Source organism: Pelophylax lessonae (genome assembly GCF_965119305.1).
Source record: "Pelophylax lessonae genome assembly, chromosome: 3".
NCBI classification, from domain to species: Eukaryota; Metazoa; Chordata; class Amphibia; order Anura; family Ranidae; genus Pelophylax; species Pelophylax lessonae.
In genome coordinates this window covers 13983426-14009641 of record NC_138770.1, presented here as the reverse complement: position 1 = coordinate 14009641, position 26216 = coordinate 13983426, and the positions used below count along the sequence as shown (strand labels likewise).

General features: G+C 45.0%; 5 protein-coding genes across 5 annotated transcripts in view; 4 read left to right on the top strand and 1 right to left on the bottom strand.

Moving 5' to 3' along the window:
• Nucleotides 1-26216, bottom strand: part of LOC309550227 (uncharacterized protein) — a 1381219-nt gene that overhangs the window by 1114826 nt on the left and 240177 nt on the right.
• Nucleotides 1-26216, top strand: part of LOC309548714 (uncharacterized protein) — a gene marked incomplete at its 3' end in the record, with an annotated part of 357939 nt that overhangs the window by 148689 nt on the left and 183034 nt on the right. The gene's annotated exons all lie outside the window — the stretch shown is intronic.
• Nucleotides 1-26216, top strand: part of LOC309548715 (uncharacterized protein) — a gene marked incomplete at both ends in the record, with an annotated part of 346981 nt that overhangs the window by 139738 nt on the left and 181027 nt on the right. The gene's annotated exons all lie outside the window — the stretch shown is intronic.
• LOC309548719 (gastrula zinc finger protein XlCGF66.1-like) overlaps nt 1-26216 on the top strand; it is a gene marked incomplete at its 5' end in the record, with an annotated part of 42463 nt that overhangs the window by 16099 nt on the left and 148 nt on the right. The gene's annotated exons all lie outside the window — the stretch shown is intronic.
• On the top strand, nt 637-26216 carry LOC309548720 (uncharacterized protein; the record flags this gene model as incomplete). Its single annotated transcript, XM_082248676.1, has 2 exons — nt 637-965; nt 25442-26216. Coding segments are annotated over 2 exons (1104 nt in total), but the record flags the coding sequence as incomplete, so codon positions are not given.

Genomic DNA, 26216 nt, shown 5'->3' with positions numbered 1-26216 from the left:
GGAACCAAAGAATGGTGCTCAGGAGGTGGTAGAGGGTGGAACCAAGTAATGGTGCTCGGAGGTGGGTAGAGGGTGGAACCAAGGAATGGTGCTCGGAGGTGGGTAGGGGTGGAACCAAGGAATGGTGCTCAGGAGGTGGGTAGAGGGTGGAACCAAGGAATGATGCTTGGAGGTGGGTAGAGGGTGGAACCTAGGAATAATGCTCAGAGGTGGGTAGGGGCAAAGAAAGGGGGAGTTCCTGCACCTATTCTCTGAGAAAACAACCCCTGATAATGAGTCACCTATTTGCTTGATGTGGCCTTCATGAGCTTAGCCATATGAGTTGTCATTGGAGGATGCTGTGTCCTTAAAGGGTATACTCAATCATGATAATTGGATGTGTCCTTGGGGGGGTTGCAGCATCTTCTGATGGTAACTTCATGTGTTGGTCTTGTTCTTCAGGTATATATATCTGTCTGCAGTTACAGCCTGTGAACTTGTGTTAACCCTTGCCTCTCTTCCAATGCAATGGAAGTTGGAATGAAAAATATTGATTCTATCCTAAAGAATAATAGAGTAATGGTCAGAGGTACAGGGTGACCCTGTCTTATCTGTCTAAAATAGTGGACTGTATATAAATTCCATGCTTTACCACCAATGTCCGTTTCTGGTTCTAGCTCTATCTCAGACAAACAACATGTGGGCTACCTGACCAAAGCAGAATTTTCTGTTGCCATTCCTTGGACAGATTACGTATTAATACAGCCATCTTTGTCCAGAGCTCCAAAACTCCCCGCCTCTTCTCCCGATCCAGCTTCCCAGCCGGAGTCAGATCCCGATATGCCAGTCCTAGAGGATGCAGAGCCCGGAGGGAATGGAGAGGATATGGATGCCGTACTGGAGGAAGGTGCAGAGAATTTCTCTCCCCCACATTGTCATTATAATGAAGAAGGACCTTCACACAACATGCTTGCTAACGTTGAAAAGTTAATTTCCTGTGTCTGCAAAATCCTTGACATTATACCAATAATAAGAAGATTGGGATTCTGGCACTCCAAATGGTTTATGTTTCTTCAAATAAGCGGATGCTTAGGGGGGGTGTGGACATTATTCTCCTGTATTAAACCACTTCCCGCCCAACGACCTCATATGACGTCATGGACTTTGAGTGAAGATATCTGGATGATGGGTGGAGCTACAGGCATCATTCATATATCTTCTTATTCTGCAGGTAATTCCCTGCACTGTAAAACCAATCATATGGGCTGTTCAGCCGCTTGATTGTTTTTACAGGTGCCACTCTCCAGAAAGTAAAAAATATATATATTTTTTTTTTTCAAAGTTGTCGGTCATTTTTTGTTTATAGTGCAAAAAATAAAAACCGCAGAGGTGATTAAATACCCCCAAAATAAATCTCTATTTGTAGGAAAAAAAGGACTTTGATTTTATTTGGGTACAGCGTCGCACGACCGCGCAATTTTCAGTTAGCTTAACGCAGTGCCGTATCACAAAAAATGGCCTGGTCATGAAAGGGGGTAAATCTTCCAGGGCTGAACTTGTTAACTGACAGTTACGCGGTCGTGCGACGCTGTACCCAAATAAAATTGATGTCCTTTTTCCCCACAAATAGAGATTTGTTTTGGTGGTATTTGATCTCCTCTGCGGTTTCAAAGTTTTGCGCTATAAGCAAAAAAGAAAACAATATTTTTTACTTTCTGCTATAACACATCCAATAAAAAATTTACAAAATCAAATTTCTTCATCAATTTATGCCAATATGTATTTTACTACAGGGTTTTGTTTAAAATAAATCTCAATAAGCGTATTTTAATTGGTTTGCGCAATAGTTATCTCATCTATAAACTATGGGATATTTTTATGGAATTTTTTTTTTCTAGTAATAGCGGCGATCGGTGACTTACAGCGGGACTTTATTGCGGCGGGCAAATCAGACACTAACTGACACTTTCTGGGAACCAGTGACACCAATACAGTGATCAGTGCTAAAAATATGCACTGTCACTGTACTAATGACACTGGCTTGGAAGGGGTTAACATCAGGGGCGATCAAAGGGATAAATGTGTGCCTAGCCAGTGTTTGTGTATTGGGGGAGGTGCTTTTACTAGGGGAAGGCATGGATCAGTGCCTCTGCTTTGCAGGAACACAGGATCTATGCCTTCCCTACTGACAGAACGGCAATCTGCCTTGTTTACATAGACGGATTGCCATTCTGCCTGTGTACCGAACGATCAGCGGGTGCCGGCGGACATCGCGTCTGCGGGACCTGCTGTGTAGAATCACAGTGGTAGTGAGCCGCCGGCAGAGCGCACTTGCGCACGCTACCTGGAAGTGCAGGATCATGTCTATATATGGGGTTCTGAGCAGCACGGCTGCCCTGTAGCAAAAAAACTGCTATAGGGAGGTCGGAAAGTAGTAAAGACTTTTTTCTTTCACACCCCCAAATTTTGAGTCCCCCAAAATTACATCCCAGACTCTGAATACTCTGAAAAACACAATAAATTTTGCGCAAACCAATCAAAATACGCTTATTGCGATTTTTTTTTACCAAACATATGTAGCAGAAAACAAATTGGCCAAAAATGTTAAAAAATTTTGATTTTTGCATTTTTTTGGGGAATTTCATATAAAAAATGTGAACAATATTGTTATTTTTGCAAAATTGTCGCTATTTTTTTGTTTATAGCGCATGATCAAAAAATCGCACAGGTGATCAAAAGAAAGCTCTGTTTGTGGGAAAAAAAGGGCTTTAAATTTGTTTAGGTACAGCGTCGCACGACCGCGCAATTGTCCGTTAGAGTCACGCAGTGCCGAATCGCAAAATAGGGCCTGGTCAGGAAGGGGGTAAAATCTTCCGGGGCTTAAGTGGTAAAATCAAAGAAACCAAAAAACAACTGTGTGAGGTCAACCAGGAAATAAATACCAAACTGTTAATCCGAGCATGCAGCCTGGCTGGCCAGGAAAGGGGGGGGGGGTGAGCGTGTGATGGTAATAGGCAGTAAAATATTTCTCCCCCCTTGGTGGGAGTGGAGATGACCCATCTATAAGGATATACAGTACATATACACACAGCACAAGGCCGTGTTCACCCTATGAGACATTTCTCAGGGCTGCAGTTCCTCTGAGCTCCACAAGGTGGTGATCTCACTTCCACCCAGACAGGAAGTATCTATAGAAGACAGGAAGTAATGTAAATTGTAGACAGGAAGTGATGTCACAGGAAGTGATGTCAAGTATAAAAGACGTTTTCGGGTGAAAGGTGAGTTGGGAGGAAGTAGAGAGGAGACATTGCTGGACGTGGTAGCAGACAAGGTAATAAGATCTTATTTTCTGTTTACACCCAGCAACCCCCCCGTCATGTCCGTCCTCTTCCTCCATAGTCACTGTGACGTCTTTTATCTCCAGCAGATGATGATACACACATATATAGTGTGGAAACCTAGAGTAACCCCTTCAGGGTCAGAACATTCCTCCACTTACGGGGTCAAAAAATTCTCTTCATTCTGGAGATTTGTCACCTTTCCCACCAATCATCTTCTCACCTTAGCAGTCTCTTGTAACGAGGGATGAGATTCGGATTTGGGTTCTCCTGAAACTTGCCCTTTCACACCCTTCCTCTGAAGATACAAATATCCCCATGCCTCACTATATTAACCATGTGCCCAGGATCGGCATGGTGGATGGAGTGGAGGGTGATCAGTTCTCAGATCTCCTCTCTGGTGAATGAATCCAGAAGAGATGAGCATTTTATCACTTCCAGGTTAAGTGCCATCATTCCCTGGTCACAGTAGTCAGTGAAAAAGCTGGTTGATCCCGATCTGTATTTCATCAGCTTCACTGGGGTCCATAGGTGGCGTTGGAGGTATAATAGACCCCTAATGTCTCCTTAAAGAGGACCTGTCATTTATATTACGCTGTCACAAAGGGGGGTATTGGCCGCACACTAGAGTGAGAGCAATGATTCTGGGGCCATTATTACCGGGTTTCTCTAAACGAATGACCTGTAGGCGCTTGTCACGGGGTAACGTGGCAGAGCCTGACGTAAGAGGAGTGGCTTACCGGGTAACTGGTGTGGCACAGGTTCACCAGAGGCGCGGAGTATAAAGCCCTGTACACACGTACCGATTGTCGGCCGTAAATATTCGGCCGACGACCGATCGGCCGATTGTAGGCTTGTTAGTATGATGCTTCCGACAGCCGACAAAGCACTTTCGGCCGAAAAGAATCAGTCGTGTAGGCATTAAAATTTTTGTTGGCCAACACCAGAACGGCCGATTGTTCGCCAGTCAGTACAGAATTCGGCTGACAATCAGCAGATTTGCAAGACTGGGCATGCTCAGAAAAGAAAAAACACAAGGAAGGTTAACCATCACATGACATCACTTCTGCAGTCGGCTGCTGTTGGCCGACAAAATTTGTGTGCAGTCACGACAGTTTTCAACAGACACGTCAGCCCTGGACAAAAGACGGCCAATTGTTCGGCCGTCTTTTATAGCGTTGTCTTTGCACCATGTTGGGTAGCGAATTTAGACACTATTTCATGGGGACACATAGTTTTAAGAGTTGACATAATTGTGTGCGTGTGTGTGGGGGGGCGCTTTGTTTTTACAAGCATAACATGCAGATTTTATCGTGTGTGAAAATTTAATTTTGTTTAAAGCCCATCTCTGGGGAAACAAAAAAATACCAAAACCCAAATGAGCATTTAACCCTTGTATAATGGGGGCAGCCCCACTTCAAGGGTTACATGGTAATTTTGGTGTAGGGAACCAGTAAAAGCACTTTTACTTATCTGATCCTCTGATCCCTCAATATGGGCACTCTCCTCTATTCCCTACACTCTGGCAGTGGACTGTCCATCCTCCTGTCCAATCAAGGGCTTTGGGCTCTGCATTGGTCTTGATGGTCTCAGATAACCTGTGACCACTCTTTATAAAAAGATCCCCCTAATTAACCCAATCTACATGTTCCAATTCCCACTAGGGGCAACCCGCCTAACCCCTTATATCCCCATCCTAATATTGTCCAACCAATGCAATCCAGATAATTCTTCATTATCCGTCTTCAGAGAAACCCGCATAGATCACATGACCACCACACCATTGAGGATGGAGGAGGATCGGAGTCGCATGACTGAGAGGTTATTAAGCCACACCCTGGAGATCATCTACCTGCTGATCGGAGAGGTGAGGAGGATTTTGGGAGGTCACATGACATCACTCTTATATATACAAAATTGCAATATATAATCCACCACGTGATAACAATTCAAACAATAATTGATAAGTGTTCAGACACCGTGACCACACATAAAAGTCCAAAGAAAATATCCAAAACTCAGTAAATTGTACACCGGGTGAGATACAATATAAAACAATGAAGGTAATATGCTGAGTCTACAGCCTAATGACACAAATTGTCCAATATATCTGTAGCACCACCCCCGCAGGAGCTGCTGATTATATTATTGGGTCTACACCCTGCCTAACAACCCAATCAAATTGGCTCGATCCCTCCTCAGGCACAACTGACCCAGAATAGGACTGGACTATCAAATAGATACACAGGTTGGAATACAATACTTCACTATGCAACAATACCTTGTTACCTTCTTGAATAGTAGTCCTTCTGGGTGACACAATGGAACAACGCACAAGATTGTAATTAACCAAACTTAGTTTACTATATATCAAATTGAATAGGGGAGATACAATACAATACAATACAAGTCCATAAAAGGTTATTTAAAACAGCTTTAAAAAGGTAAAAGAATACCCCCACACTCCTCCTGCATTAAGGCTAGACACAGTACCAGGTAGGTGGGCCTATCTGAGTCCCTCCCCCAGAGTTCTCTTCTTTCTTGTTGATCTTCGCTAGCAAGGTTATTGAATAGAGCTCATTTGTAATCCAGATTAGGAATAAAGATCAAGAGAGAAAAAAACAACGAGCTGTTAGTTGTCACCGCAGGGTGTCTGCGTAACTGAGCAATAACTTCTGCGAGAGAGATAAGCCTCTGGCGACTCCTTTACAGACCTTATTGTTTGTCTATGAGTCTCCTGAGAGAGTATGGTGATAAACCCCGGGGTTTTATCACCTCCTGCTGCGCTACCGCTATCTGTAGATAAAACTGTCTCTTCAGCAGATAAAGTCAGTTATTGGGCATGTGCCCTCTCACCAACAGAAGTTTCTCCTTCGCGCGCTTCCACTGCGGTCTCAGTCCTTTGGCTATATGCCAGCCGCGCGGGGTCCTTCTGGCGGATGACTTCCGGTCTCGGCAAACAGCAGTATGACCTCCAGGAATGTGCCTCGTGCTTGAGATGGGACGGTTCCACGTCGTCCCTCCAAGCTAAAAGGCTCTGGCCCAATATCCAGTGTCAGTCCTTCACTCTTGCTCGCTGGTTCCTCAGAGTCCAGCGCAGAAAGGCCCCCCCCCTTCGCGCGCTTCTCTCTTCCTTTAAATAACCTCCCCCATAGTGCCGTGCGGTGCAGCCGTGCACCCTGGATCTTGCAAAGCAGCCTGGGAGATGTAGTTTCTTCATCTTGTGAAAAGGAAGTCACAGCCCGGGAAATTCCATGCAGCTACCACTAGAGGGAGCCTAGTTCCTGGATCTTGCAAAGCAGCCTGGGAGATGTAGTTTCTTCATCTTGTGAAAAGGAAGTCACAGCCCGGGAAATTCCATGCAGCTACCACTAGAGGGAGCCTAGTTCCTTCCCACATATCAAACAGTGTCTTTAGGCATGTTTAACCCCGCTACACACTCCCCCCACTTGAGAAACTTTGGTCCCCAAAGAGGTCAACAGTATGTACCCTAGTGCATAGGTTGGCATTATACAACAAAAACATTAACATTTTGCTGAAATAAGTCAATCTGAATACATCCAATTTTGTATTCTAATAGCAGTGCAACAGTAAAACGATAAAGTGCAATTAATAAACAAATAAGTGATTTCTACAGTGTTAATATAGTGCTGATTTCTAGTGCTTTTATATAGTGCTCCTTTAAAAAGCACATGTGCCTTTGCAATTTCTTAAACACTTACATCTTAAAGTTTGTGTTGAAAAAAAAACATCAAAAGGTGAGAAAGAGAAAAAAACATATAGTGAGGTCAGAGCAACAAAATGTGCGCAAACATTAACTCACAAAGTAAACCAAATTGTGAACATCAAAAACTGTGCTTATTATAATGGCCAAACCCAATATCCTTATGTACAAACTTAAATGCAAACGTTTTCTACTTCAATACTTTGTTCTCATGATCTCTCACAGACCCCCCAAAACTTGGGTGGCTTGTACAGTTGTGCCTGGGGGTGAGCTAGGGTTGTCCCCCACCAAATCTACAGTGGAGGAACTAGGCTGGTCAGGAGATCTTTTGGAGGTAAAAACAGCTTCTTCCGAACATTCACCCAATTGATCATAGGTCAGTCTCTTAGGTGGGTGAATGACTCTCCTTTCCCTCTGTTCCCGTGGAGGCATGCTCTCAGAGGTGCTAGGATCAGGCACTTCTGAGGATTCTTCAATGTCCCCCTCCTCATGTTCCAACACAGAGGAACCTGATGGTTCAAGAGAGGTCAGTTCTTCTTCAGAGAAGGGTGCAACCTCCTCCTCAGGATCTTCATCCTCAGCTGCTTCTTCTGGAAGCATATGAAAGGGTATGAATTCAGGGGCTTCTGCCCGAAGGGCTCCTCTATCAGCCAAGTCAGATGAAGACAGGGAGGCAGGTGTGGGTTCTGGCAACTGAGATGACCACAACCAGTCGGGTACCTCCTCTTCATCTTCCAAATCTTCAGATGGAGAACTTCCCTCTCCCTCATCTGGGAGCGTCGTCTGAGATCTGGTAACTGGTCTGGACCGGCGAGAAGTCGAAGGGGCCTCTGACAAGTCTTCCACAGGGGGCATACGAACCGCTTCAGAGAGAGGCAGCAAATGGTTCCGATGCCAAGCCTTCAATGGACCCACACTTCCTTCAGGCCGAATTTGGTACACAGGAAGGTTTGGCAGTTGCTTGCAGATAACATAAGGTTGGGACTTCCAGCGGTCTGCCAACTTGTGTTTTCCCGGGACACCCAAGTTTCTCAACAAAACCCTGTCCCCTGGTTGCAGGTCATGGATCCGAACTTTTAGGTCGAAATTTTTTTTATTCCGCAGTCCACGTTGATCAGATGTGGCCTGAGCCTTGTCATAGGCCGCTTTCAGACTCTTCCGCAGTCGGTCCACATATCCTCTATGCGATGCTGAAGAGGTATGATCAGGCGAAATGCCAAAGGCCAAATCCACTGGCAACCGAGCCTCCCTTCCAAACATCAGCCGATAAGGGGAATATCCAGTAGCATCACTGACAGTGCTGTTGTAGGCATGCACAATGGCAGCTACGTGCCTGCCCCAATGCTGTTTCTTCTCTGAGCTCAAAGTCCCCAACATATCCAAAAGAGTCCTGTTAAATCGTTCAGGCTGGGCATCCCCCTGTGGATGGTAGGGAGTGGTTCTAGTCTTTTGAATGCCTAACATATCTAACAGTCTCTTGATCAGTCTGCTTTCAAAGTCCCTTCCCTGATCAGAATGGAGGCGTTGTGGTAACCCATAATGTACAAAGAACTTCTCTACAAGAACTTTGGCTACCGTTGAGGCCTTCTGATCCCTTGTTGGGAATGCTTGAGCATATCTGGTAAAATGGTCTGTTACCACAAGGACATTCCCCTGGCCACTCAGATCAGGCTCTAAGCAAAGGAAATCAATGCACACCAGCTCCATGGGTCCCTGACTTTGTAGATGGCCCATTGGGGCTGCTTGACGTGGCAGAGTCTTCCTCTGTATACACCGGACACAAGAATGACAGTATCCTTCAACTTCGGCCCTCATACAAGGCCAGTAGAACCTGTCCCTGACAAGCTGAAAGGTTCTTTCGGGCCCCAGATGGCCATGATTATCATGAAGAGCGGCCAGAACTCCCTCTCTGTATTTAGCTGGTAAGAACAGTTGCCACTTCTCCTCCAGATCTTCAGATGGACCTCTCCGGTAGGCCACTCCTTCTCTGATCTGTAACCGGGTCCACTCTCTATGCAACAGACGGGCCCCCTGAGGGGAGTCAGTTAGAAGCAACTCAGGGCTCTGGATCTCCAGAGCTTCCAAGAGAAGTTTTCCCAAAGGGTCTTCCAACTGCTCCTTCCGCAAGTCCCTTTTGGACAGCCGGGGCAAACCCTCCCCTTCAACTTGGGTCACCTGGCAGTAGCATTTGGGTACTCCGATAGCCGAAACCCCAATCTCTTCTGCTCTTGACCCTCCTCGGGATCGAAATTCAGTTCCCTGATATAGGGCACGCACCCCTTCTGGAGCCAAATGAGTCCATTCTTCCGCAGGTTCCTGTGGAACATGCAACCTTCTGGATAGGGCATCTGCATCCCTATTTCCGATTCCTGGCCGATACTTCAGGCTAAAATTGAAGCTAGAGAGGGCAGCCAACCATCGATGTCCTGTTGCATCCAGCTTGGCCGTAGTCAACAGATAGGTGAGGGGATTATTATCTGTCTTGACAATGAATTCAGCTCCGTACAGGTAGTCTTTCAATTTGTCAACCACTGCCCACTTCAAGGCCAAGAATTCAAGTTTGTGAGTAGGATAATTCCTTTCAGCAGGCAATAGGCTTCTGCTCACATAGGCAACAGGTCGCAGATGACCCTCATGCTCCTGATAAAGTACCCCCCCCAGCCCATCTCGGCTGGCATCAACATGCAGTTCATATGGTTTTGTGGGGTCCGCATAGGCCAACACAGGGGCAGTGGTTAGGGTTTCCTTCAGCTGGACAAAGGCCCCTTCGCATTCCGGGGTCCACTGATCCTGGATGGATTCCTTAGCCTTCCGGGGGCCTATGGTGGACTTCGCCGGCTTTACCAACTCAGGGACATCATCTTCTTCATTCTTCAGGAGCTCATTTAGGGGTCGGGCAATCTGGGCGAACCCCTCCACAAACCTCCTGTAATAGGAGCAAAAGCCCAAGAATGACCGGAGTTCGGTCACATTTGTGGGTCTCGGCCAGGAAGCAACAGCATCCAGCTTGTCCGGGTCAGTGGCCACCCCTTCTTCAGACACGATATGGCCCAGGTAATGGACCGAGGACTGATAGAATTGGCACTTCTCAGGAGAAAGTTTCAGACCTTCTTCATGTAGCCTCTTCAAGACCTTTTCCAACCTCTCCTCATGTTCTTCTAAAGTTCTGCCAAACACGATAACATCATCCAAGTATACCAGTACCTCTATCAAATTCATATCTCCAACGGTCCTCTCCATCAGCCTTTGGAAGGTAGCAGGGGCCCCGGACAACCCCTGAGGCATGCGATTGAACTCAAAGAACCCCACAGGGGTGATGAAGGCTGTTTTCTCCCGATCTTCAGGGTGCATGGGGATCTGATAATACCCACTCTTTAAGTCCATCACACTGAACCACTTCGCCCCTGACAGACTCTGTAGGGCATCTTCGATTCGAGGAGTGGTATACTGGTCTGGGATGGTTCTTCTGTTCAGCGTTCGGTAGTCGATACAAAGCCTCAAAGATCCATTTTTCTTCCGGACTACCACTATCGGGGAAGCATACGGGCTCCTGGATTCTCGGATAATCCCGATCTTTTTGAGCTCTGCCAGCTGTTGACGTAGATCTTCTAAGTCACCTAAGGGGACTCGCCGGACTCTCTCCCTGAAAGGCTTGTCCTCACTCAGGCGGATCTTATGAGTAGCGCTCCTGGCACATCCCACGTCAAACTCGTCCTTAGAGAATATTTCCCTACATCGAGCAAGTTGTGCCTTGGCCCTCTTCACCCATTCCGGCGGGAGGGCAGCGTTTCCAGAGCAAAGCTCCTCTATAACCGCTTCACCCTGTTCCTTTTCTTTGAAATCAATGGGGGCAACTGGGGTAGCCGGGTTGACTTGGCCCAGGAGCACTCTGGCCGGTACCTTCACTGGTGTAATAGAGGTGTTTCTGACACTCACTAAAACCCTTCCACGGTTTTCCTGTAACACCTTCAAAGGGATCACCTCAGGGATCACTTCTATCCCTCTCTGTCTCTCCTTTTGACCTGATTCAAAGATAATGAAGGGACCCGGCTGTTGCCATGTGAGTTTAACAGAAGCCTTAAAACAGGCCACCTCTCCTGGCTGTAAGACCTTTTCTGCTCTATCCAGCTTCCAGAGTCGTCCAACTCCTTCTGCGGGGGTCTCTTGCTCCAACACTAATCGTTGGTAGGCCTGCCGTAGCATGGGATGGATCCTTGGCGCCTGAGCATCTTGTCCCTGGACCAGTTGTATCAGAAGGCGCCTTACCAGGTCAGTGTTTGTTCCTACGATGAGAGAGCTTTTGTTGGCCCCTGGTGGACGAGGACAGACCACCGCTAAGGTGTCGAAGGTTTCCGCTTCACCAGCCACTGATGGATCAAAGGTCAACTTGATTGGCAGATACCCGTCATAGGGAAAACTTTGGGTCCCAATACCCCATATCTCCAGATCTTCCAACTTCTGCAAAGGTAGATGGGTAAGATATTTATCATAGAAGTCTCTATACAAAAGAGTCACCTGGGCCCCTGTGTCAAGGAGGGCTCTTGTGTAAATTCCTTCCACCTGAACCGAGACCACTGGGGAGGGCCCGACCAAGTTAGTTGGGAATTCTCTTGATGTAGCCTGGTTGTCTGATTCAGTTCTCTGTACCCTGGCCCTCTTCTCCTTTTTCTTCCTTGATCTGGGCCCCCGCTGAACCCGGTGTGCATTGACTTTCCTTCCCTCAGTAACCCGGAGTCTAGAACTGGGGGTATTATATTTGGGTCTGACCCCCTGACTCAGTTTCCCTGATCCTGCACCACTTCTGGAGTCCCTTAAGACTGGCGGACACCCGGTTGACTCCTTCACCGGTGTCCTCTGAAGTTTCCCGCTGGCTCGCGAGGTTTCGCGGCAGCATTTCCTGAGCTGGGACATACCCTTCTAACATGCCCAACTCCCCCGCAGTTGAAACAAGTTAACAATCTTGCAGGCCGTGGCTCTGGATCTGTGCTGAGACTAACAGGTTCATCTGGCCTCTCCGATATACTCCCCTTGGGTAGAGTGGATACCTGACCAGTCAGGATGGACACCATTTCTATCAACTGAGACACTTGGGTCTTTAGGAGTTCAACTTGAGAGTCACCCTCTTCCACACTTATCACTCCAACCCGGGCAGTTGAGTCAAACTGCCGACTTTTCTTCTTGTTGTCCAACATAACCTCTTCCTCTCTGACCATTCGAATCAGATCGGGGTATTCTAGAATGCCGCCATCTCGACGAGTTCGTAACAGTATGGCAATGGGATCTAAAGGTTGAGCCCCTTTCAGAACCTGTCGTGCACGAGTCTCATCTATTTTCCGGTGGTCTATTCCTTTCTTTAACAGAATCTGGTGGATAATCCTATCCAGACGTTTAATGAATTCGGACAACTTCTCCCCCTCTTCTTGATAACAGTGGTCCAACTGGTAGAGAAGTTCAGCCGCGTTCTCCGTCCGACCAAACACATCTTGCAGAATGTCCAAATAATCCTGTGCAGTGCAGTTCTTCTTGCTAAGCTTTAGATTACGTACAGCCTCTAATGCAGGTCCCCTTAAACTCTCTGTGATTCTCTGCTTCTTGTGCTGTTCTGGTACCTCCCATTCCTCCAAAGCCTGAGTGGCGGTATCTAACCACTCTTCGAACCCATCTTCTGCTGAAGGCACAGGCTGTTTCCCAGAGAATGTCCGGAGCTTCCTATATCCAGTCATCAAATAGCTCGAGGAGTCCCTACTACATTTTGCCACAATCTCCCCAAGAACAGCACACAGTTCTGAGCTAAAAGTCGACAAAGGTGATGACTCAGGATGCCCTTCTTGGACACCTTTTTCTTGGCTGGATACCCCAGGGGTGGTGGATGAGGGACCCGCAATAGGAACTCCTGGATGTATCAGGAAAAGTTCTGTTTGGTCAGTAGTTTTTACACTGTTTCCGTTGAAATAATCAGGGACCCCCTTCCTCCACTCACACAGTGCATACGTGTGTGGGACAGTGGTGTCAGTTTTCATGTCAATCACCCAAAATTTCCTGTCTGTGGATAGTGCCCTCAAAACAGGGAGGAGCTTTTCTTCAGTCCAGGCTTCTCCCTTGATTTCAACCACCAGGCCATTTTCCACTATGACATTCTCTTCCTTGCACCACTCAGCAGCAGCGACAGGATCCATTTCTGCGTGGGAGGGGATTCTATGGCTGAGAGGGTTGTATTGCAGGACTGTAGAAATCCCGGACGAGCCCCCACGTGTAGCACCACCCCCGCAGGAGCTGCTGATTATATTATTGGGTCTACACCCTGCCTAACAACCCAATCAAATTGGCTCGATCCCTCCTCAGGCACAACTGACCCAGAATAGGACTGGACTATCAAATAGATACACAGGTTGGAATACAATACTTCACTATGCAACAATACCTTGTTACCTTCTTGAATAGTAGTCCTTCTGGGTGACACAATGGAACAACGCACAAGATTGTAATTAACCAAACTTAGTTTACTATATATCAAATTGAATAGGGGAGATACAATACAATACAATACAAGTCCATAAAAGGTTATTTAAAACAGCTTTAAAAAGGTAAAAGAATACCCCCACACTCCTCCTGCATTAAGGCTAGACACAGTACCAGGTAGGTGGGCCTATCTGAGTCCCTCCCCCAGAGTTCTCTTCTTTCTTGTTGATCTTCGCTAGCAAGGTTATTGAATAGAGCTCATTTGTAATCCAGATTAGGAATAAAGATCAAGAGAGAAAAAAACAACGAGCTGTTAGTTGTCACCGCAGGGTGTCTGCGTAACTGAGCAATAACTTCTGCGAGAGAGATAAGCCTCTGGCGACTCCTTTACAGACCTTATTGTTTGTCTATGAGTCTCCTGAGAGAGTATGGTGATAAACCCCGGGGTTTTATCACCTCCTGCTGCGCTACCGCTATCTGTAGATAAAACTGTCTCTTCAGCAGATAAAGTCAGTTATTGGGCATGTGCCCTCTCACCAACAGAAGTTTCTCCTTCGCGCGCTTCCACTGCGGTCTCAGTCCTTTGGCTATATGCCAGCCGCGCGGGGTCCTTCTGGCGGATGACTTCCGGTCTCGGCAAACAGCAGTATGACCTCCAGGAATGTGCCTCGTGCTTGAGATGGGACGGTTCCACGTCGTCCCTCCAAGCTAAAAGGCTCTGGCCCAATATCCAGTGTCAGTCCTTCACTCTTGCTCGCTGGTTCCTCAGAGTCCAGCGCAGAAAGGCCCCCCCCCTTCGCGCGCTTCTCTCTTCCTTTAAATAACCTCCCCCATAGTGCCGTGCGGTGCAGCCGTGCACCCTGGATCTTGCAAAGCAGCCTGGGAGATGTAGTTTCTTCATCTTGTGAAAAGGAAGTCACAGCCCGGGAAATTCCATGCAGCTACCACTAGAGGGAGCCTAGTTCCTGGATCTTGCAAAGCAGCCTGGGAGATGTAGTTTCTTCATCTTGTGAAAAGGAAGTCACAGCCCGGGAAATTCCATGCAGCTACCACTAGAGGGAGCCTAGTTCCTTCCCACATATCAAACAGTGTCTTTAGGCATGTTTAACCCCGCTACATATCTGTTGAACAAACTCAGTCTTTGTGCAACGAAAAGATGATGATGTGAAGATGTGATGAAAATAAACTGGTGATGAAGTGATCACGACAAGTTGGTGACAGTTTCCCACCACCTTCTAGATGTGCTTCTTACCAGATAAAAAATGCAAAAGGGCATATAAATGATCGCTATTGAGAAACTCCTGATAACACCTCAAGAAACCCCGGGTGAATCAATTATCCCTTCACCAAATGTTCAGACAGCTCCTTACCAGATGTAAAGAAATGGAGAGCATTTCAAAAATGTTCCTTTTCTTCCTGTACTGAAATGATGGGAAAGTTTCTCCTGGCACTTGTCCTCAATTTACCATCCACAGCAATTCCACCTGCTAAGTGTCCTGTGTCCAATGGGCCTTTATGACCAATATTCCCAGAAAGCACAAGGCGATCGGCTACTTCTCCTCTACTTCTAGGCACTTTTTTCTCCTTCTCCTGCTCAGATCCACTTAGTCATACAAAAAAAAAAAATCCATTTAGACAAGAAATCCTTAATCAGGGAGGCTGTAGAGAAAGCCTGGCAGTGGAGGGATGGGGAGGAGAGTCTGGTTTGTATCCTGTGCGCTCAGCGATTCTTTCTATGGATTCCTAATGCTCTGCTGCAGCAGGATCCTCTCTTCTTCTCCTTCTTGTGCACTGCTTGACTCAGCTGACTCCTGTGCTCGGGATGCAATGCTGCCTGCACCCCGAGCACAGGAGTCAGCTGAGTCAAGCAGTGCACAAGAAGGAGAAGAAGAGAGGATCCTGCTGCAGCAGAGCTTTAGGAATCCATAGTTACATAGTTAGTGAGGTTGAAAAAAGACATCAGTCCATCCAGTTCAACCTATGATGTGTGTGTGTGTGTTTGCTTTTAACCGTACATTGTATACCCCTGTATGTTGTGGTCTTTAAGGTGCCCATCTAATAGTTTTTTGAAACTATCGATGCTCCCTGCTGATACCACTGCTTGTGGAAGAGAATTCCACATCCTTACTGCTCTTACAGTGAAGAACCCCTTACACATTTTAAGGTTAAACCGCCTTTCCTCTAGTTTTAGTGAGTGGCCACGTGTCTTATTGTATTCCCTTACTCTGAATAGTTTGTTCCTTATGCTCGGGTCACCAGTACAGTATTTGTACATTGATATCATATCCCCCCTCAATCGTCTCTTCTCCAGAGAGAATAGGTTCAGTGCTTTTAGTCTTTCATCATAGCTGATGTCCTCCATTCTCCTAATTATTTTTGTTGCCCTTCTCTGGACTCTCTCCAGTTCCAGCACATCCTTCCTGAGGACCGGTGCCCAGAACTGGACAGCATACTCCAGATGTGGCCGGACCAGAGTCTTGTAGAGCGGGAGAATAATCTCTTTATTTCTGGAGTGAATCCCCTTTTTTATACATCCCAGTATTCTGTTGGCTTTAGTTGCAGCGGCTTGGCATTGCATGCCACTGCCAAGCCTGTTGTCTACCAGTACCCCCAAGTCTTTTTCCATCCTAGACTCACCCAGAGGTTCCCCCCTAGTGAGTAGCTTGCTTTCTGGTTTCTGGCCCCCAAGTGCATTACTTTACATTTTTCAACATTAAACCTCATCTGCCATGTAGTTGCCCACCCCGTTATTTTGCTCAGGTCCGCTTGTAAGGTTTCCACATCCTGCATAGAAGATATTGGCATGCTTAGTTTAGTATCATCCGCAAATACTGAGATTGTACTAGATATCCCCTCCTCTAGATCATTTATGAATAAATTAAACAGGATTGGTCCCAGGACAGAACCCTGGGGGACCCCACTTTCCACACCCGCCCAATCCGAGTACTCCCCATTAATCATCACCCTCTGGACTCTCCCCTGGAGCCAGTTCTCTATCCAGGTACTCACCTTATGGTCCATACCTACCTTCCTTAGTTTGTACAGTAAGCGTTTGTGGGGAACGGTGTCAAAGGCCTTTGCAAAGTCCAGATACACCACATCCACAGGCTTACCTTTATCTAGGTGGCAGCTCACTTCATCGTAGAAGGTAAGTAGATTGGTTTGGCAAGAACGATTTTTCATAAATCCATGCTGATTACTACTAATAATACTGTTCATTACTAAAGTCTTGTATGTGGTCCCTTTAACATCCCCTCCAAAATCTTGCAGACTACAGATGTTAGGCTGCCCGGCCTATAGTTACCCGGGTTACACCTCTGCCCCTTTTTAAATATTGGTACCACGTTGGCTTTTTTCCAATCGGCTGGCACCATACCCGTCTGTAAACTATCCTTAAAGATCAAGAATAATGGTCTGGCAATCACCTGGCTGAGCTCTTTAAGAACCCTCGGGTGCAAGCCATCCGATCCCGGTGATTTATTTATGTTAAGTTTCATAGAAAGAACCGCTGAGTGCACAGGATACAAACCAGACTCTCCTCCCCATCCCTCCACTGCCAGGCTTTCTCTACAGCCTCCCTTTTTCAGGATTTCTTGTCTAAATGGATTTTTTTTTTGTATGACTAAGTGGATCTGAGCAGGAGAAGGAGAAAAAAGTGCCTAGAAGTAGAGGAGAAGTAGCCGATCGCCTTGTGCTTTCTGGGAATATTGGTCATAAAGGCCCATTGGACACAGGACACTTAGCAGGTGGAATTGCTGTGGATGGTAAATTGAGGACAAGTGCCAGGAGAAACTTTCCCATCATTTCAGTACAGGAAGAAAAGGAACATTTTTGAAATGCTCTCCATTTCTTTACAGTAAGGAGCTGTCTGAACATTTGGTGAAGGGATAATTGATTCACCTTGAGTTTCTTGAGGTGTTATCAGGAGTTTCTTAATAGCGATCATTTATATGCCCTTTTGCATTTTTTATCTGGTAAGAAGCACATCTAGAAGGTGGTGGGAAACTGCCACCAACTTGTCATGATCACTTCATCACCAGTTTATTTTCATCACATCTTCACATCATCATCTTTTCATTGCACAAAGACTGAGTTTGTTCAACAGATATATTGGACAATTTGTGTCATTAGGCTGTAGACTCAGCATATTACCTTCATTGTTTTATATTGTATCTCACCCGGTGTACAATTTACTGAGTTTTGGATATTTTCTTTGGACTTTTATGTGTGGTCACGGTGTTGACTTAGCACATGTTTGAACACTTATCAATTATTGTTTGAATTGTTATCACGTGGTGGATTATATATTGCAATTTTGTATATATATAAATGTTTATTTATTTATATGAACTCTGATCACATTGTAGAGCACCAATTAACTTTCACATACATTAATTTCCACACATTGGATCTTGGTAGCAGCACAACTTTATTATTAGCGCACTTTTTTCCATTTTTCATGACATCAATTTTACCTCTATTAATAAAACACAGTCCTGACCAGAGAGGTGAGGAGGATTCTGGGAGGTCACATGACATCCCTCTTACCTCTATTAATAAAACACAGACCTGACCAGAGAGGTGAGGAGGATTCTGGGAGGTCACATGACATCACTCTTATCTAGTCTGGTCAATAGACCATGTTCTTATTATAGACATGTAGATGATGTCAGATGATTGATATCGGTTTATCTTTCTCCTGATCTGTAGGATTATGTTGTAGTGAAGGAGTCTAGTGGAGAGCCAATCTCAGGAGGATGGAGGAGGACCCAAATCCCCACCATGGTGCCTCCACCTCGTTCTCCGATAACTGAGAGGAACAGAGAGCAGAAGATCCTGGAACTGACCACCATGATGGTCCATCTGCTGACAGGAGAGGTGAGCGGTGCTGGGAATTCTGGGACATTATCCAGTAACAGACAAGGGTTGTGTCTGGATGGTGACTGTATCATTGTGTGTGTCAGGTTCCTATAAGGTGTCAGGATGTCACTGTCTATTTCTCCATGGAGGAGTGGGAGTATTTAGAAGGACACAAGGATCTCTACAAGGACGTCATGATGGAGAATCAGCCGCCCCTCACATCACCGGGTAAGAGGAGACTTTATTGTAAAGGAGAGAGCAGTACGGAGGATTCACCTAGATCCCCCATCATCTGATAAACACATAGAAACAATGTATTCAGTCAGTGTGTGTGTTTCCTACAGATGGATCCAGTAATGGGAATCCACCAGAGAGATGTCCCCATCCTCTGTATTCCCGGGATTCCACACAGGAAGGTCACACCATCCCTCACCATCATCAGGTAGATGAGGAACAATCACTGATAGTATCATTAGGATCTGTACATTATCTGCATTGTTACCATTGAAGTCATTTTTATTATATATTCAGAGTGGAAACCTGAGAGATTCTAAAGTTGAGGTTAAAGAAGAGATAAAAGAGGAGGATGATGAGGATGGGGTGATGGAGGAGTCAGAGATTCTAAAGGAACACAAAGATCTGTATCAGGACACCATGGTGGAATCATCCAGCTACAGAAACCCACCAGAGAGATGTCCCCGTCCTCTGTATTCCCGGGATTCCACACAGGAAGGTCACACCATCCCTCAATGTTACAAGGTTGGTGGATTGGAGCATCTAGAACATGGACTTCTGGAGAGGATGTGTTTTTTTTTTATAATATCACAATGCTAAAGCTTATAACTTTCAGATGATATTCTCTCTCATTTTCTTGGTTTAGAGTGGAGATCCAATCGATATAGAATTTGAGGTTAAAGCAGAAGAAGAAGAGATATATGTGAAGGATGATCAGCAGTCTATGGAGGAGGATGGAATAAAGGGGACATTTATAGAGGAGGACACTCCTACAGAGATCAGCACAGGTTGGTCATTAACACTAAATACATACATGACATAAATACATGTAATCCACCACTGGTTACTGAATACCAATATTATGAGTCCTGACCCCTGCACTATATACTCTATGTTGTACATTACATACTTCTGCTCTATCCCCTCTTCCCACTGCTACAGTATCTCACAAAAGTAAGTACTCCCTTCACATTTTTGTACATATTTAATTCTATCTTTTCATGTGACAACACTGAAGAAATGACACTTTGCTACAATGTAAAGTAGTGAGTGTACAGCTTGTATAACAGTGTAAATTTGCTGTCCCCTCAAAAAAACTCAACACACAGTCATTAATGTCTAAACCGCTGGCAACAAAAGTGAGTACACCTCTAAGTGAAAATGTCCAAATTTGGGCCCAAATTGTGAATATTTTTTGTGGCCACCATTATTTTCCCCTCTTGGGCATGGCATTCACCAGAGCTTCACAGGTTGCCACTGGAGTCCTCTTCCACTCCTCTATGACGACATCACAGAGCTGGTGGTTGTTAGAGACCTTGTGCTCCTCCACCTTCCGTTTGAGGATGCCCCACAGATGCTCAATAGGGTTTAGGTCTGGAGACATGCTTGGCCAGTCCATCATCTTTAGCCTCAGCTTCTTTAGCAAGGCAGGGGTTTGCATCTTTCTCTCAAAGGAACAAATGTACTTAGTGAACAACTCCAAAAATTTGCGAAAGAGTATTTAAACTAGGAGGGGGGGGGGCAAAAGAGTGAAAATACAAGAGTCCAATTGCCCCCCGAAACAATGCCAGAACAGGTCAGAAGCACAGAGGTTAAGAAATGATAAGCTCAGAGTCCTGTCTACAAATGCTCGCAGTTTAGGTAAAAAAATCAATGAACTTGGGTCAATAATGGCATCTGAGAATGTAGATTTAGTGGCTGTTACGGAGACATGGTTTAATGAAAGAAATGACTGGGACATAACCATACCAGGGTACTCTTTATACAGAAGAGACAGAGAAGGCAAGAAAGGAGGAGGAGTGGCCCTGTATGTGAAAGATAGCATTAAATCTAACCTAATACAAGTTGGTGAGGCCAACATAGAGTCAGTTTGGGTTACGTTGCAGTTTGCTAATCATGCAGTAACTCGTGTAGGTGTGATATATAGACCACCTGGTCAAGTTAAAGAACTAGATGATCTACTAGTTGAAGAAATAGCTAAAATGACAATGAAAGGAGAAGTTATCATTATGGGAGATTTCAATCTTCCAGATATAAACTGGAAAACCAAAATAGCAAGTTCTACCAGGAGTACAAATATTCTAAATTCCCTACTGGGGTTGTCTCTGCAACAAGTGGTTGAGGAGCCAACCCGGAGGGAGGCCATTTTGGATTTGGTATTCACAAATGGGGATTCGGTATATGATGTCATTGTAGGCGAAACCTTGGGATCTAGTGATCACCAGTCAGTGTGGTTTAATATAAGAACTGTGAAAGAATCACACCACACAAAAACAAAAGTTTTAGATTTTAGAAAAACAGACTTTTCAAAAATGAAATTAGTCATAAATGAGTCCTTATCAGACTGGAACGGATTACATGGAGTCCAGGAGAAATGGGACTACTTAAAAGGTGCATTATTGAAGGCAACAGAAAATTGCATTAGACTTGTCAGTAAAAGCAAAAAAAGGAAGAGACCACTGTGGTACTCAGCAGAAGTGGCCCAAATCATTAAAAATAAAAAGCTAGCATTTTGTAATTATAAAAAAACCCAGAGCAATGAAGATAAGGAAATCTACAAGATTAGGCAGAAAGAGGCCAAGCAAGTTATAAGAACTTCTAAAGCGCAGACAGAAGAAAAACTAGCTCAGTCTATGAAAAAGGGGGATAAGACATTCTTCAGATATATAAATGAAAAAAGGAAATTAAAACAAGGAATAACTAAATTAAAAACAAAGGACGGAAGGTATGTAGAAGAGAATAAAGGGCTAGCCGACTGCCTTAATAAATACTTCTGTTCAGTTTTTACAGAAGAAAAAGAAGGAGAAGGACCTCCACTTGAAAGGATGACTAATGAATCGTTTGATGCATGTGTCTTTACAGAGGAAGACGTTCTAAGATTGCTGTCTAAAGTGAAGACAAATAAGTCACAGGGTCCTGATGAGATACACCCAAGATTATTAAAAGAGCTTAGTGGTGAGCTGGCAAAACCATTAACAGATCTATTTAACCAATCATTAGTAACAGGAGTCATCCCGGAAGATTGGAAATTGGCAAATGTCGTGCCCATTCACAAGAAAGGTAGTAGGGAGGAATCGAGCAACTATAGACCAGTGAGTCTGACATCAATAGTAGGCAAATTAATGGAAACCCTATTAAAGGATAGGATTGTGGAACATCTTAAATCCCATGGATTGCAAGATGAAAAACAACATGGGTTTACTTCAGGGAGATCATGTCAAACAAATCTTATAGATTTTTTTGACTGGGTGACTAAAATAATAGACGGTGGAGGTGCAGTAGACATTGCATATCTAGATTTTAGTAAGGCTTTTGACACTGTCCCACATAGAAGACTTATCAATAAACTACAGTCATTGAGCATGGACTTCCATATTGTTGAGTGGATTAGGCAGTGGCTGAGTGACAGACAACAGAGGGTTGTAGTCAATGGAGAACATTCAGAACAAGGTCATGTTACCAGTGGGGTACCTCAGGGATCTGTACTGGGACCAATTTTGTTTAATATCTTTCATAAGTGATATTGCAAAAGGCCTCGATGGTAAGGTTTGTCTTTTTGCTGATGACACAAAGATATGTAACAGGGTTGATGTTCCTGGAGGGAAACGCCAAATGGAAAAGGATTTAGGAAAACTAGAAGAATGGTCAGAACTCTGGCAACTGAAATTTAATGTGGATAAGTGCAAGATAATGCACCTGGGGCGTAAAAACCCAAGGGCAGAATATAGAATATTTGACACAGTCCTGACCTCAGTATCTGAGGAAAGGGATTTAGGAGTAATTATTTCAGAAGACTTAAAGGTGGGAAGACAATGTAATAGAGCAGCACGAAATGCCAGCAGAATGCTTGGATGTATAGGGAGAGGTATAAGCAGTAGAAAGAGAGAAGTGCTTATGCCGCTGTACAGAACACTGGTGAGACCTCACTTGGAGTATTGTGCGCAGTACTGGAGGCCATATCTCCAGAAGGATATAGATACTCTAGAGAGAGTTCAGAGAAGAGCTACTAAACTAGTACATGGATTGCAGGAAAAAACTTACCAGGAAAGGTTAAAGGACCTTAACATGTATAGCTTGGAAGAAAGAAGAGACAGAGGGGATATGATAGAAACTTTTAAATACATAAAGGGAATCAACTCGGTAAAGGAGGAGAGCATATTTAAAAGAAGAAAAACTACCACAAGAGGACACAGTTTTAAATTACAGGGGCAAAGTTTTAAAAGTAATATGAGGAAGTATTACTTTACTCTGAGAGAGTAGTGGATGCATGGAATAACCTTCCTGCAGAAGTGGTAGCTGCAAATACAGTGAAGGAGTTTAAGCATGCATGGGATAGGCATAAGGCTATCCTTCATATAAGATAGGGCCAGGGACTATTCATAGGATTCAGATATATTGGGCAGACTAGATGGGCCAAATGGTTCTTATCTGCCGACACATTCTATGTTTCTATGGTTGTCTTGGAGGTGTGTTTGGTGTCGTTATCATGTTGGAATATTCCGCTGTGGCCCAGTCTCTGAAGGGAGGGGATCATGCTCTGCTTCAGTATGTCACAGTACATGTTGGCATTCATCGTTCCCTCAATAAACTGTAGCTCCCCAGTGCAGGCAGCACTCATGCAGCCCCAGACCATGACACTCCCACCACCATGCTTGACTGTAGGCAAGACACACTTGTCTTTGTACTCCTCACCTGGTTACCGCCACACACGCTTCACACCATCTGAACCAAATAAGTTTATCTTGGTCTCATCAGACCACAGGACATGGTTCCAGTAATCCATGTCCTTAGTCTGCTTGTCTTCAGCAAACTGCTTGCGGGCTTTCTTGTGCATCATCTTTAGAAGAGGCTTCCTTCTGGGATGACAGCCATGCAGACCAATTTGATGCAGTGTGCGGCGTATGGTCTGAGCACTGACAGGCTGACCCCCCACCCCTTCAACCTCTGCAGCAATGCTGGCAGCACTCATACGTCTATTTCCCAAAGACAACCTCTGGATATGACACTGAGCACGTGCACTCAACTTCTTTGGTCAACCATGGTGAGGCCTGTTCTGAGTGGAACCTGTCCTGTTAAACTGCTATATGGTCTTGGCCACCGTGCTGCAGCTCAGTTTCAGGGTCTTGGCAATCTTCTTATAGCCTAGGCTATCTTTATGTAGAGCAACAATTCTTTTTTTCAGATCCTCAGGGAGTTCTTTGCCATGAGGTGCCATGTTGAACTTCCAGTGACCAGTATGAGAGAGTGAGAGCAATAACACCAAATTTAACACACCTGCCCCCCATTCACACCTGAGATCTTGTAACACTAAAGAGTCACATGACACCGGGGAGTGAAAATGGCTAATTGGGCCCAAATTTGGACATTTCCACTTAGGGGTGTACTTACTTTTGTTGCCAGCGGTTTAGACATTAATGGCTGTGTTTTGAGCTATTTTGAGGGGACAGCAAATTTACACTGTTATACAAGCTGTACACTCACTACTTTACATTGTAGCAAAGTGTCATTTCTTCAGTGTTGTCACATGAAAAGATAGAATAAAATATTTACAGAAATGTGAGGGGTGTACTTACTTTTGTCAGATACTATATATACATATAATATGGATTCTCTTTGTTACGCCCATTTCATACCAGCTGGACATTTATATCTGTTGAAAAAATCAAATGAAAATGAAAATAAATTTCTTCCCCCAAATCTGTAGACAATAAGTGGGAAATAATCATCCAATCTGTGCGATATCACCGCGCCGTGTAACAATCAGACTTACAATTCAAAAATATGAAATCTATTAAACAGTGTCAGGATATGAATAAATAGTAATGTGATCGTCCAATAAGAGGATAGAAATGTGTGTCATCAGTCTGGGCCAATATAAATGATAAAGTGCGAGTGCAGAAATTGCAGATGAGAAAGGTGCTGGTGGTCACTCCCACTCACCGTACCATCTGACTCCTTTGTTACCAGTGAGTCCCACAGATCCCTGTGGGAAGTGTGGGACTTCTTGTGTTGGGAAGATGGCAATGAGTGATAGAGGGGGAGGGGACACTCGTCCTAAAATCCCCTCATCACTGTCACTCCTATAAAAGACATTTCTCGTTGTTTCCTCACTCTCTGACTAAGGTCTATGAATAAAGAAATGAACTGGTAGGAGATCAGAGGCCCATTTACTAGTTACCTTGAGGGGGGAATTGTAAGATCCTCAGAGACAAAGCTGCCTGATGTGGGCGGAGTCCTGGTTTAGGGGAACCAATCTGCTGATGTCTAGTAATAATCTTTGTATTTCTATTTTAGTACATGGACGGGAGATGAGGAAAACCTCAGAGGATTGTCTCACTTTGTCTCCAGACTGTAAAGTAGAAGATGAGGACATCACACAGTATAGTCCAGGAGAAAACCCGGCTACCTCAAATGTCCATCCGGCACCACACAGTGTAGATGGACCATCGTATTCCTCTTATCCTGAGGAACCTCAGACTGTGAGGGACAGTGCCGGACCATCGTATTCCTCTTATCCTGAGGAACCTCAGACTGTGAGGGACAGTGCCGCACCATCGTATTCCTCTTATCCTGAGGAACCTCAGACTGTGAGGGACGGTGCCGGACCATCGTATTCCTCTTATCCTGAGGAACCTCAAACTGTGAGGGACAGTGCCGGACCATCATATTCCTCTTATCCTGAGGAACCTCAGACCATGAGGGACGGTGCCAGACCATTGTATTCCTCTTATCCTGAGGAACCTCAGACTGTGAGGGACGGTGCCGTCCTTACAACAGATAAGAGGTTCCCCTGTACTGAGTGCGGGAAAGGTTTCCACTCTAAATCCAGACTTATTGTACATAAAAGATCTCACACGGGGGAGAAGCCGTATTCCTGTCCTGAGTGCGGGAAATGTTTTTCATTAAAACACCATCTTTCCACACATCAGAGATCTCACACTGGTGAGAAGCCGTATTCCTGTCCTGAGTGTGGCAAATGTTTTTCAGAGCAGTTCAGTCTTTCCAGACATCAGAGATTGCACACTGGTGTGAAGTCGTATTCCTGTCCTGAGTGCGGGAAATGTTTTTCACAGAAGTCATATCTTTCCACACATCAGAGATTGCACACTGGTGAGAAGCCATATTCCTGTCCTGAGTGCGGGAAATGTTTTTTAACAAAGTCCAATCTTTCCACGCATCAGAGATTGCACATTGGTGAGAAGCCATATTCCTGTCCTCAGTGCTGGAAATGTTTTTTAAATAAGTCCACTCTTTCCACACATCAGGTATTGCACACGCGGGAAAAGCCATTCTCCTGTTCTGAGTGTGGGAAATGTTTTTCAGTGAAGTCCAATCTTACCACACATCAGAGATTGCACACTGGTGAGAAGCCGTATTCCTGTCCTGAGTGTGGGAAATGTTTTGTGCAGAAGTCCAATCTTTCCAGACATCAGAGATTGCACACTGGTGAGAAGCCGTATTCCTGTCCTGAGTGCGGGAAATGTTTTTCACGCAAGTCACATCTTTCCATGCATCAGAGAGTTCACACAGGGGAGAAGTTGTATTCCTGTTCTGAGTGCGGGAAATGTTTTTCAGAGAAGTCCAGTCTTTACAGACATCAGAGATCTCACACGGGTGAGAAG